The sequence below is a fragment of the Macadamia integrifolia genome, unplaced genomic scaffold (assembly GCF_013358625.1).
Source record: "Macadamia integrifolia cultivar HAES 741 unplaced genomic scaffold, SCU_Mint_v3 scaffold784, whole genome shotgun sequence".
NCBI classification, from domain to species: domain Eukaryota; kingdom Viridiplantae; phylum Streptophyta; class Magnoliopsida; order Proteales; family Proteaceae; genus Macadamia; species Macadamia integrifolia.
The window spans coordinates 104,175-117,554 of NW_024870538.1; the positions used below are offsets into that span (position 1 = coordinate 104,175).

Here is a 13,380-nt window from a genome sequence, read left to right on the forward strand (position 1 = left end):
TTATAAGGGTAAAATTTAACCATTAACCATTGTTAGTGATATTTAGATTTTGTATAGATGTAGGCTGATCCATGTGATAGAAACCTTACACCTTTTTCACAAAAATTGAAACATAGAATATGTTGGGGTTCTACGTGGATAGTGAAAATAATAATCCTAATTAGACGTGAGTAGTTTGATGTAGAGATTTATAAGTATTTGGACACCCTCTCCTCAATGGTTGACTTTTAAGGATAAGTTTTATCCAAGTCCTTAACAAGTGGTATTGGAGCCTGATTGCCACCTAGTGTGTCTTCGAGGATGATGTCGAGGAAAATCTTAGTTTGTTAGAACAAACACCAAAGACAATGAAGAAAAATAAACAGATTCACGCAAGATATAGAGGTTTAACGAGATTCACACACTAATTAATGTTGTGCTACGTCATCAAGCAAAGAAGAAGATGATTCACTATGATGAAAGCAAAGTTACAATAGAAATCCCTCATGAACACCCAAAGTTGTGGTAAGGACACTCGCCTAGAAACCCTAAAATGAAAAACCCCAAATCTCGCAATGCTTGCTCAAAGAGACAATAGTACTAATATATACTCCTCCAAGTTGGGTTGATCCATCAGATTGTGGCCGGTTGGTTCAACTCCTCTGCTACCCTCATAGACCTCAAAAAAAGAAAAATGAAAAAACATTCGAATCGCCACCAATTTTATCAAAGTGGGTCAATCTACAAAACTGGTCAAGAATTTAAGGCAAGCATAACATGATTACTCCTGTGTTGAGGGGGGAAATGGGGGTATGCTAAGAACTCAATTGCTTTCACATGGAAGAGGAGATTGTTGGGTCACACATGGATAGCGGAAATAATAATCCTACATTGGATATGAGTAGTCTAATGTGGAGACTTATGGTTACTTGAGCACCCTCTCCTTAACAACTAACTTTTAAGAATGAAATCTTACTGTAAACTTCACCAATGAGGGGAGTTTGGGGTCCTCTCTATAACATGGAAGCATGGAGCCAGCCATGTTTTTCAAATGGGATGTGGTAACATTATATTTTCACTGATACCCCATGTCTATCCATTTAGCAGAGGCTCTGGACTTTTATGACCAATGGACCTATGATGATTACAGTTGGTCCAAAAATCCTACTAATTGAAGGGTAAGAAATTTGTAAGCCCACTGGATCTACTGAGCTATTAAAGAAAAGCCCAAGCCAATGGGCTTCAAGACCCCCCCCCAAAAAAAAAATCATTATTTTAATTTCATTATTGTTATTATTATTTTAAATCCATTTATTGCATTCCAAGCATAGCCTTAGAAATCTTCAGTCCTGTCTCTATGATCTAACTTGGAATCATCCAGGCCCATTTCTTATCTAACTCTACACAGTTCAGGGTACGGGCTGGACTAGATCTTACAATACCATGCATGGCCTAGGCCCATTAGGGGTATACTATGTTCATCCAACTCCGATTCACAGATTATTCAAGGCGAATCATCACCAAGCTTAAAGGAATTGGAATCAGGGTTAAAATCGGCCTGGCCTTGCCAATTCCGATCCGATTCAAATCTGAATCGGGGATATTTGCATAATATGCCAGTGAGGAAGCTAGTAAGACTTCTGCAATCTGTTGCACCATAATGAGAAGATGCCTTAAGCTTGACTATAAAAGGCTAAGGACAGGATACATTTGTAGTTCTTTGGCAGCCAACCACCACATCGAACCAAAAAAGCAATCCAATTTCAGTTCCCGGTGAGGTTCACCGTGTGGTGAAGGAAAACTTCTCTCCTGAACTAAAGCACTAAAAACCCATTCACCGTGGCCCATTTGGGCCAATCAAAAGGGGGTCTCTCAACCCTTTGATCGCGCAATGAAGAAAAACTTCTCTCCTGAGCTAAACAACAAAACTAAGTTATTCAAATGTCAAATAACTTCTTTTTCTATTATAACTAACTAAAAAAGATCGGTCAGGACAGAGAACAAATTGGGGAACTTTCCTATATAAGAGAAACATATTCTAGATGAAAATGAAGTACTCCCTGAACAGAAGTCAATACCCGAACCATTCAGCAAGGGAGGACGGCTATGGTGCGTTCTTGACTCCCTCTATTTAATCAGCAAGAGCTCCTCTGTTCTTCTGATCAGTATATTTAAAAGGGTTGGAGATGGGGGAGAAGAGAACTATGTATGAAGCCTTCGCGGCTCTATCAGGAACTGGAGTAATTCAAGGCAGCTTTTATTTGGTGGACAGTGGTGTTGATAAGATTACTAACGGTTGTTACTGACTCCATGTTCAGCTTTGCAGATGGTAAGGTGCTCACAAGTATCTGAAATGCCACTGTTACAAGTGAACCACTTGAGCTGCTCCCTTGCATATTTGAGCTTGTCGACGGCCCTGCTCCTCCCCCTTGGTCTGGCTGGCCATCAGGAGAGATGGTGAACCCTGATGGAAGTAGAGGGACATAACTGGTGTCTTCCCCACTCATTGCTATGTTGATTGCCTGGAGATCGATGGGTGAATAGACAACGAGTGATCCAGATGGATCTGTGCAGCTCTCTTGAAGTATCAACATATTATTCTGGCTAGCATTTAAAGCCTGTAGGAAAGAACCCATTATGATGAACCAAATATCCAATCCACAATAACTATCATAATCAAAATAAGATATCAGAAATTCCAACAAACTTACGCGAAGAACTGAGATACAATTGCCAGGATGAGACCCATTTGCAATGTGGGCAACCTCTTGCACGGAATTACCATTGGAGAGCACATCCCACTGACAGAAATAAGAAAAGAGAATTTTAGTGTTGATTGGTTCAATAATTTAACATTTCTTGAGATGTTGCTCTAAACGGATTATTTATGTATACCTGAGATCGAGTTCTGTCGTCCCTAAAGAAATTGAAGACAACCTGTGGAGAAACTGGGAGCCACAGGGTGGTTGCTGCACTGAGGACCACACCATTGGGTTGGCCTAGATCTGAGCTTTTGTGAACTGTTACTCTAATGCCAACATCGTTCAAGCCAGAAAGCGGGGTCCATCCGTGACCATTTGATGCACCTAAACCTGTGCAGAAGTTGTTAACCATTCTTTGAGAAAGCTTCATCAAGCTCCTCCTACCTTCTGGTGAGGGAATAACTGGATAACATCATCAAAACAACAATGACTAAGCCACAGAATTGTACAAGACCAGTACTTTTTTGGAAGAAGATTACATGATAGTATAGAGCTGATTCCAATACCTCCACTGAGGTCTCGACTAGATGAAGTCGTCACCATCAGACAAGCAAATCTCTCACACATTCTTTGAAGAGTATTAATCCATCTTTCAGCTCCGAATGCCATTCCACTGTGAACAAGATCCCTGTAAATCAGATGAGTTGGGTTCTTGTCTTCCAATTCCACGTGTTCCACCCAAGTAACCTATCAGACATTTCCAAGATTTCAGGTTAAATGGCTAAGAATTTATTTAGGTCTAATACAAACCCATTGCAGAGAATGCCAATATCTGATAAAATTCTTCACCTTGGAGCATCCATTGGGCAAGTCTTGAATCAAACATCCAGAAGGAAGCTTTCGAATGTAAAAAGGCAAAGAAGACTGGATCTCTTGGGATAAGTCAAAGGAGACATCTCCTATGGCCCACAAGCCTTCTTCAATTTGCTGACAGTAACGGAGAAAGTAGAATTCTCGAGTTGGAACCAGTGGGGAGAGCACCTGCATTTCTGCATACATCTGTATTGACCATTTTAAATCAGAAAAACTTATGGAAAAACTACCAACCACCTATTGTCATAATCAAACTCCAACAAGGAAAAAGCAGGCTAATTACCAGTAACAGGGAACTGCTCCGATTTCCAACAATGCCGGATGAAATCACATCAATTGTCTTTGCTCTCAGGACAATTGTAGGGAAGAGTTCAGCCCATTTGTTCTGCATTCAAAAGAAACCCCATCAGATAAATAAGAACCGCAACATGGACTCCTAATATTTCTCTTAAGAAAACTGGAATTATAACATGGAAAACAGAGCCCACCGAGTCCATAAACATGTCAACCAATGCCAGTCCATTCATGATAACCACACCAGAATCTCTCGAGGCCTCTATCCGAATATTGGGATGTTTGATGTGGTTGGGTTTTGGAAATATCCTCTGATAGTTTTCAATATTAAGTACTTCCCTCCCATCAATTGGAGACTTCATCCAAAAGGGCTCATTCGCCTGGAAAAGCCTGATCAATTCTTCAAGGGCATTGGCAGCAACCTCTGACATTAGTGCCTTCTCCATCTCTGGGATGCCTGTCGGCAATGGCAGTGATATAACAGAGGAAGAGCTTCCTGGAAGAAGATCAAGATCAAGGGATGGTCCGCCCATTGGCAGGCCTCCGAAATTCCCAACAGATAAATCCAATGAGGAGCCTAGAATAGGTTGAATGGATGGGATTTGTGAAATAGGTCTTCCAATACATTTTGCGGCTATGCTTGCTACTCTATCAAGCTGCAAGAAATTCCAAAGATCAAGGGCGGATCAACAGATGAAAATCCATAAAAAAACACGTAAAGGGCAGAGATGATCAGAGCTATACCTCTTCTTTCAAGCGCGCATTCTCCATTCGCAGTTTCTGTTCATCTAAATATGAATCCTCCCCAACAGGAGGACCCCCACAATTTGGGCATATGACATTCTTCAGCGCCTCTCTAATTGCTATGTTTTCGCATCGGATCTTATCATTTTCTGCCTTTAGAGCAGAATTATCCGCACGGTCATGTTGTGCCTAAATCATATAAATCATATAAACAAAAAGGAATTGCCACTTCTGAAGCAGGAAAATTTTGGAAAACAAAAACTACATATGAAACAGAAAGAACAGACCAACGCTACAACAGATTACCTTCATCTGGGTCCTCCTGTTTTGAAACCAGAACTTGATCTGGCGAGGCTCTAGCCCCAAATCCTTGCTCAACTGGTTCCTTTGTTTCTCGTCGGGGTGCGGATGCTGCTTGAAAACCCTTCATCCCCACAAACAACAAACCCATTACACTCATAAGAACACTGAACACGCTCTTTTACAGAATCGAAAGAAAACCAATACAGAATAGGGAGTCAAATACGCGAACGACCATTCAAAACAAACACTTGGTTCCACTAAGGATCAAACTCCACAGTAACGAAAACCAAAATAATAAACTATAGACGAACTCGTATCTTCCCAACAACAATCAACAGTACTCATACATAAAGGGAAACTAGAATAGAAAAAGTCCATCAGGGACCCAACAGCACCCAACCACAGAAAACAATAAAGAAAGCAAAACCCAACAGACTAGTAAAAGGGCAGTTCAAGAAGATATAAGAAAATAGAAACAAATGCCACAAAACACTATTTAACAGTGATCCATTACGCTTCAAGCTGTTGAATCTGACGAGTTGTGTGTCTATGGTATCGCTTCTTCCTTCTCTGAGAGTCAGAGACATCTGGGTCCTCACCGGACCCACCGCCCCTGCTACCGAATTCCATTTTTGTCACCACCACCACCGTCTGCTCTTGCTGCTTCTGCTGCTACTGCTACTGCTTCTGCTTCGTAGTTGGCTTTTCGACTTCTGCTCACGATATTGAAGACTGGTTCAGTAAAAGAAAACCCATCGAGTACAGAAACTTTGGAGTCACTAAAAGAGCTAAGCGGAGAAGGGCTTTTGGAATTTGTTTGTTCTGGGCTTGAATTGCTCTGTTCCTCCTCCTGCGCTTCTGCATTGCCCATTTCATTTTAGAAGGAGAAAAAAAGGCCAGAAAATCTGTGAAATCGGCATGAATCAGGGAGGACGAGAGATACTGTATAAACCAGAAAAAAAAATTCTCTTTCTGGCCGAATTAAATTCCAAAGATTTGCCAAACGACAAAAGCCGATCACAGAGAGCCCAATATGATCGGTAACCGACGGATTTTGAAAGCTCTCTCTTCTGATTTCAGAAAGTTCTGAGAGGTTTTTAAATCCTTCTCTCTCTCTCTCTCTCTCTCTCTCTCTAAGCATTTTAAGACGATTCGCTGGCGGTGATTTCACGGCCGGCGGAGTTTCTCTTTTCCGTAGTTGAATTACGCGAATTACCCGAATTGCCCTTTCTTTTCCCTCTTCTCCCCATTTTACTGTGTGCTTAAAAGTCAAACCTTATGCTCCTTTATGGATAAAATTATTTAAAGATGTTTACCAAAAATAAAGATTTAAAGATGATTTTTTCCTTTTTCTTCATTTTGGGTTCATTTTTTTTTCGTACATTTTAGTAAATTTAAAGACCCGTGTGGCTAATTTTAAAGCTTTTATTTGTATGGTAATGTTTATGATACAACATAAGAAGGGTTTTGAGTATGGGCTATAGAACTTAAAGATAGACAACCTTCAATGTCACAATGTGGCTGGTCTATGATCGCAATCATGATAGTTCGAGATTTCGATCGCGACATGCCAATACTTCTGGTCTTGACAATTAACTTGGTTGGCGTGTTTCATTAGTTTTCATATTTATGATGCAAAATTTAGAAGAATATCATAATTTCAAAGATTTATATGTCGAATATTAGGCAAAAGATAATGATGATCCATTGATAGCAAGATTCGACATATCAAATATTAGCATGATTCAACCTTTAAACGATGTATCACATTATTGAATCATTTTTAGATCATTGCAAATATTGTTGAAAAAAAAAATTCCCATATTCACTATCCATAAGGTCATATATTATCCTAACATTTTATGGAGGGTTTTAAGAATTTCTTCTTGATGATAAAAAAAAAAATAGCATGTACATAAAACTTTAACATTACAATGCATAATGAGAAAACTCAGCAAAACCCAACAATGACTCAACATAAATTAAATGAGAGCCTAATGAAAGAACCCAGTAAAACCCTAACAACAAAACATGATGTATTACATCAGATTATTTATGGAATATAATAAATCACAATGAGGAAACTCAATAAAATCCTAACAATGTATTATGATGTATTACATCAAACAACTTCCGTGAATATGGAGCATAATGAGGAAAACTAGTAAAATACGACATTGATTTATGAATTATTATATTCAATTATTCCCCATAAGTATAATAAAGCTTCTTAAATTCATCTAAGAAAATTCAAAATAGATTATCTATATTGAAACACAATCACGACACTTGCCGAATCCTTGATACTATTCATTTGTTATCTAGAATGTAATAAGATAATATTTTTAAACATAAAGTTCCTAATAAAGAAGGCACCTAGGATGATCCATAAAAGAGAATTCAAAATGAACCTTACTCGCATTATTAGAGAAAATGTCCATAGATTCATTAAACAACAGACCTATTTTGGGACATATGAACTTAAGAACATTTAACATATCCAATGGAGGAGGACTTTACAAAAACTTTAGAATAATTAACTAAATTTATTTCAATCAATCATTCAATATAAAACCGACTTCGATGAGTCTCATAATTCCATTTCCTTTAACTAAATCTATTACATTCTCCTTAGGATTCTTGAGAAATTATATCATCTTAACTAAGAAAACTTTTTTTTTCCCCTTTAACTGAGAAAACTTATCACAACATAAAACTCAGGTGTTGAAGGGAATAATTATGAAGTTCAATAAACTCTCAACCATTATAAATAAATTATACAAACATGTCTACTGAATTTCTTTTTAATTTAAAGGAAGAAAGTCATGATACACATACTTTTTTCTTTTCTTTTCTTTTGTAAAGTCATAATATATATACACATATTTAAAATAAAAGAGAGGAAGAATATGACATTTATCAACCTCCAATTAAAGCCCTCCCAGCCCTTCTTCACAAAGCTTTAATTGTCCAATCCAAAGAATTCAAGGGCTTATCTGTCAATTAATAAGGGCCCTCCAAGCCCTGCACGCAACTTTAATTGTCCCTTCTAAAGTATTCCAGCGCCATATCTGTCATTTTAGAAATGGCCAAATCAGGGGTTTGGATTGGAAGTACAAAAGGATTTGAGCCTTTTATCTACGTAATCTAACCAAAATCAAATATCAAAATCGAAGGAGAGCCTCTCTTTCAGCCCTTTTTGCTTTTTCGTTGTCCTTCGCATATTTCTTTTCTAATAAATAAAAAAATATATATTGTATATGAGAGTGTGGCTCCTACACCCAAGCACATGGGAGGGGAGGGCGAACGATTTACCTACTCACTCACCATGAAAGGGAAAATGAGTCTTAAATATGAATATTTCGTTACACACTCCTATTGGCCCTTGTGCCCGTTTAGTAGGAAAATTTTTCCATAATAAATAAATACAATAAGAGAAATAATGTATACGAAAAAAAGTTCTTATGGGGCGAGTGAGGCCCTCTTCCTAGACATATGAGGAGGGGGGGAGGGAAGACTAGCCCGCCCCTAGAAATGGCAAATAGCATCTCTATAGTGCTTTCTCATACATTACCATTGGCTTTTGTGCAAGTAAATTCCCCTCTATGTATACACTAACGTTGTATAATGGAATATTACACATCAGCTTCTTGTTGATCATTGGATCCTTTTCTTGCATCTTAGTCATTCAATCCATCAGTTATTGTAATCTATTCTCTCTATTGTTGCTACAACCTCTCTCTCCCCCTCTGCAACCCATCAGACTTATCTCATCTCCTTCCCTTCTCTCTTCCATGTTGGTTGTTGCCTTCCTCTCTCCCCCATTAGTCTCTTTTCCCTCTCCCTTGCCACAACTCTACCCCATCATTGTACCACCACCACCCCTTGCCCTATGTTCCTCTGCCACCCCTTTCCTCCCTCCCAATGGACCTTGCTTCCAATTAGTTTTGATAACTGGAATTTACTTGCTTCTGTGTTTCATATACAATTTGGTTTGATTGTTGTAGTGGTGATTCTTTAGTGTGCCTCCCTTATCGTATAATGAAAAATTGGAATTGATTCTATATAAGCTTAAAAATAGGGTAATTTATAGCGCCACCCCAAGAGAATGCCACTTGACAAGCACATTTATGTGTGAAATCTAGAGTATAAAAGCATGCATTTTACATATTTAGAATGGAGCTCCCTTGGGTTTTACTCTCTTTTTGCAGGTTTTATATTTTAAAGGCCTTAAAGACTATCGGGTGCCATATCTCCAATTTTACACATAAAGAGGTCCTGTTTCTTTTTATGGTTGCAAAGAGAACAAGATTCTGAGCAAGATGGATGTGTTTCATTAAAACTATATATTCGTTTGATCACTTGAACAAGTGATTATTCTTTTAGGATTAGAAAAAAGAATAATTGATCAGAACTGAACTGAGATGCAGAACCAGCCTGTTGCAGTTGTCCCAGGTGTATAAGGAGCATTCCAAATGCCAACAAGGATTGATGGACCCCCCTTAAGTGATTGAAGATTCTTTTTTGGTAACAACAATTGCCTAGCATAGTTGGTGAGTTGTGGTGTGCAAAATTTCCTTCCTCATTAGGAGGTCTCAAGTTCGAAACTCTTGGTTGCCATTTTTTGGAAATATTTTTTAGAAAATTTTCTCTCTCCTACTCATCACTTAAAGCAAGCATAGAAAATTCGGCCAAGAGGATTGTGTGCAAGTTTGAAGAAGAGAGAGAGAAAATAAAGAGTAAAAATAGGAAAGAAAAAAAGGAAATAAGAATGTTTCCTGTTTTTTCTCCATTCTCCTCCTTCCACCTCACCACAAATCATCCAAGGGGATCCACCCTTGGACGTCCTCCTCTCTCACCTATTCCTTATAAAAGGAAGTCCACCAAACCCTAAAGGGTCATCCCTCTCTTGCTATTTTTTTCTCTAATTTTTAATTGTGCTCTCCTTCTAATTCTAGTTCTAGTTCTTCTTAGTTTTTCTTACTTTAAACACTTTTGTAATTGGTTTTATTTCATTAATGCAATGTCTTTCATTTTTATGGTTTATGTTATTCAAGTTATTCAAATGTATAATAATTTTAATTTCTAAATCCAGGCTTAGTTCTAGATGACAAGAACAAGCTATGGAGCATCTATTTCATGTTCAGTTTTTCTCTTCTAAATTTGTTTTCTCTAGGCCTAGCAATTTCAGATTTGATTTAGTTTAGATCTAGTTTTTAGGATTGGTAGTATCTCAAATCAATCAAGTTTTCAGTTCAAGTAAGTAGGCTTCTTCATAAGTCTTCTCACCCCCTCTCATTCCCTCTTATTGCTATCCATCATTCTTAAATTAGGTTTTAAATTTTCAGTTTTACATTATTGCTTTCCCTTTCCCCCAAGGTTCATGGCTAGATACATGTGTTGGCTTTGCCCCTCTTTGGCCCTAGAACCATCATTTTATTTTGATTATCTATATTGCATCTCTTCCCCTAAAACCAAGTAGAAAAACCCTTGTAAAAATACTCTCTGGTTAAGTATAGAATCTCATATTATTTATGGTGCATCCCTCGGGCTAAGTAGAGATACCTACTTGTGTGCCTCTCTCTAGCTTTATTCATTTTTTTTATTTTTTTTATTTACTTTTTAACACTTTTTATTTGAGTTATTTGCTTTTCAATTACGTGGTTTGAGTATTTAAATTCCTAGATGACAAATGGTTAGGGTTAGATGTGAATGGTTAGGTCGTTCAATTTTTATTGTAATTTTAATTTTAATTTCCTTAGATGTGTTGGTTAGGATGTTTTTAGATGCATTTGTGTTAGGACTGTAGTTTGAAGTAGATCACCATAATCAATCGTTACACTTTTCGCATTACTAAAAGAAGCTAAAAATAAAATGGCTGCTCTCTTGTGTTCGATCCGTTAGCTACACTGATTCATACGTTTGCAGTTACTTTTAAAATTCAAACACCTCTATTAAAGAGACACCACTTGTTTAATACCAAATTGTGTTCAAACCCCCTGTAGTCAATCTCTGTTAAGTGAAGTTATGAAATGAAGTTTTAATCATTTTGAGAAACCCCTTGTTTAACACGAAATGCATCCATTCATAATATGCATTAAAAAAGAACAAAAATCTTTTAGGGATGAGCTGCGATTCAAGGATGGAATTGTAGAGGAGCTTCAAGTGTTTGAGATCATGCAGGCAATCGAAAAAGCATCTTATGGTCTCCAGGAGTCTGGTCCGTGTGGTCAAAGTTGGGATACAAGTTGGGTCAAGTGCAAGGGTTTGATTACAATCAGAAATGGCCTCTGCAATTCGGCTAGCAGCTTTGTAGGTAGAAGCTTTGTGCATGTAGCACTCCCCAAGGAAGTCCTGTGGGGTTCCTCGGCAATTTCAACTATCTAGGAGAAGTGCTTGATGGCTTTTGAGTAGAGATCTGCGTCTAAGGTTGCAACCACCATTGTGCTACGGCGGAGGAGGAGCTTGATGTGATTGAAGAGTTGTGTGACACACACTGACTCCGTTGGTGGTGGCATCATCGGTGGATCGTTGTAGCTGAAATCGATGCTGGCAGCAACATTGGAGAACGAGAAGCTGTCGTCAAACCAACACACGCTTCCCTTCCTGAACGCTACTGAAGCTAGATGTTTTGTTTGAAGAAGCACCATTGCATCTTCCATCAACCCAAGATGGCAACAAGCTTGACCCACAACCAAGTATCTGCATTGTAAAAAATAAAACGGAGATAATGAGCAACCCAACTAGATTGATCTCGATTAATCTATTTTCTTCCAAGAAGCTGATGCTAATGTGAAGTGCCAAGGAGTTCATGAGTTCCAAGTGAAAAAAATTGAAGGCCTAGAGCATATCGATCTTAGATTGGAAGTTGTAGAATAGAGTTTGGAGTTTGGCTGGGAGAAATCGTCAGTTCATGAAAACCCCTTTCCTACCCTGCAAAGAAGAAGGGATTAGGTTTCCCCAAAGAAGAAGAAGGGGTTAGGGTTCGGTTAGAGTTTGGAGTTGTCCTCCCGTAGCCACTTGTCGCCGATTTGTAGTCTCACGTTGCCGATTAATAGCCGCGCTCGATCCCTGTCGATCTATAGCCGTGAGAACTGAAAGTGATGGAGTCATCATTTCAGACGATTTGGGGTTAGGGGGCGTGTGTAAGTGAGGGTAATATAGGTACTTCAACATTTTGAAGGGTAATATGGTACTTAAGAAAAAAAGAAGCAGTTGATGTCAACATTTGAGGCATATTCTATAACAAAGATTGATGGTAGGAGATTTGAACGTAATTTGATATTAAACATGGGTGTCCCTCTAATAATGACATTCTTTAAGGGGCGGCATTGTAAATTATCTAAAAAGTATGACATTCTTTATATATCTCTCTTTGTGTGTATGTGGGTGTGAGTACCACTACCACTGTCACCACCACTGTCACCACCACCATCACCACCACCTCCTCGATGCTTTGTCTCCCTACCTCCTGTGAGAAGGTGGTGTAGGAAACAAAATCCATGCAACTGTATAGTTCCCTCTCCAACAAAATAAATAAATAAAAAAATCTATCCCGTCCTTGTGCCGTGGGGACGATGGTTTGGTACAAAAGTCAGAATCGTATTGAATGTTCTTTCTCTCTCTATCTCCCTTGCTTTCCACCTTTTTCCATTGTACCTCTTTTTTGATACGTAGGATGAGAGAGAAACATCCCCAGCTTTTCCAGTCACTGATGCTTTTCATTGGACTTCTTTGACTTTTGGTATCATACGGACAAAAGGGAAAATGGCCCCGCATCCATAAACTCCAATTTCCAGGCTCCGCATCCAAAGACCAAATTCCAAACCACACTCTCTCTCTCTCTCTCTCTCTCTCTCTCTCTCTCTCTCTCTCCAGGAGAGAGGGAATAGATACTGGCGAGCGTCATCGTCCATGGTAACGTTGCCACGTGTTAAAGAATTTTTTAAACCGTATCTTTCAAAATCCAGAGAAAAGTGACGTTCTTTAAACACGTCTGATCATTTTTTATATGAACACATGTGAATATGTTTTCTTTTGTTTTTAATAAAATACACATGCGAATATGTGTGATTTTAGTAAGGTGGTATTTCAATGTGAAAACATTTTTTTTGATAGGAAAAAAATTTAATTAAGGTTGCATTTGGTAATGCTCTAGAAAAATGTTTATAAAGTTTTTTTGTTCTATAGAAACTAAAAAACAGAATAAAGAGTTTGGTGTGGTGTGTTTGGTTTTTTTTTTTTTAATAAAAAGTGAAAAAAATGATAAAAACGAGAATTAACAGAACGACAAAAGGTAGTTTTATCGTTTAAGTTTCACTCTTAAAAAAAAAAAAAGGCATTTTGACATAGAATCTGATTGCCACGTGTCAAAGAATATTTTAAACCGTATCTTCCAAAATCCAGAGAAAAGTGACGTTTTTTAAACACGTCGGATCATTTTTTATATGAACACATGTGAATATGTTTTTTTTTTTTTTTAAAA

General features: G+C 38.1%; 1 protein-coding gene across 2 annotated transcripts; it reads right to left on the reverse strand.

Moving 5' to 3' along the window:
* Positions 1-1,912: 1,912 nt before the first annotated feature.
* On the reverse strand, positions 1,913-6,018 carry LOC122069973 (homeobox-leucine zipper protein ROC8-like). 2 transcript variants are annotated; one of them, XM_042634069.1, is made up of 10 exons: positions 5,410-6,017; positions 4,899-5,016; positions 4,593-4,781; positions 4,043-4,504; positions 3,838-3,939; positions 3,531-3,740; positions 3,248-3,428; positions 2,875-3,143; positions 2,691-2,780; positions 1,913-2,597 (listed from the first exon to the last, which is right to left on the reverse strand). In XM_042634069.1, the coding sequence occupies exons 1-10, from the start codon at positions 5,523-5,525 to the stop codon at positions 2,208-2,210; spliced, it is 2,127 nt and encodes a 708-aa protein (XP_042490003.1). In that variant the 5' UTR covers positions 5,526-6,017; the 3' UTR covers positions 1,913-2,207. The 2 variants fall into 2 exon arrangements, with proteins under 2 accessions (XP_042490003.1, XP_042490002.1); XM_042634068.1 differs by having other exon boundaries at positions 1,913-2,780; positions 5,410-6,018.
* Positions 6,019-13,380: the final 7,362 nt, after the last annotated feature.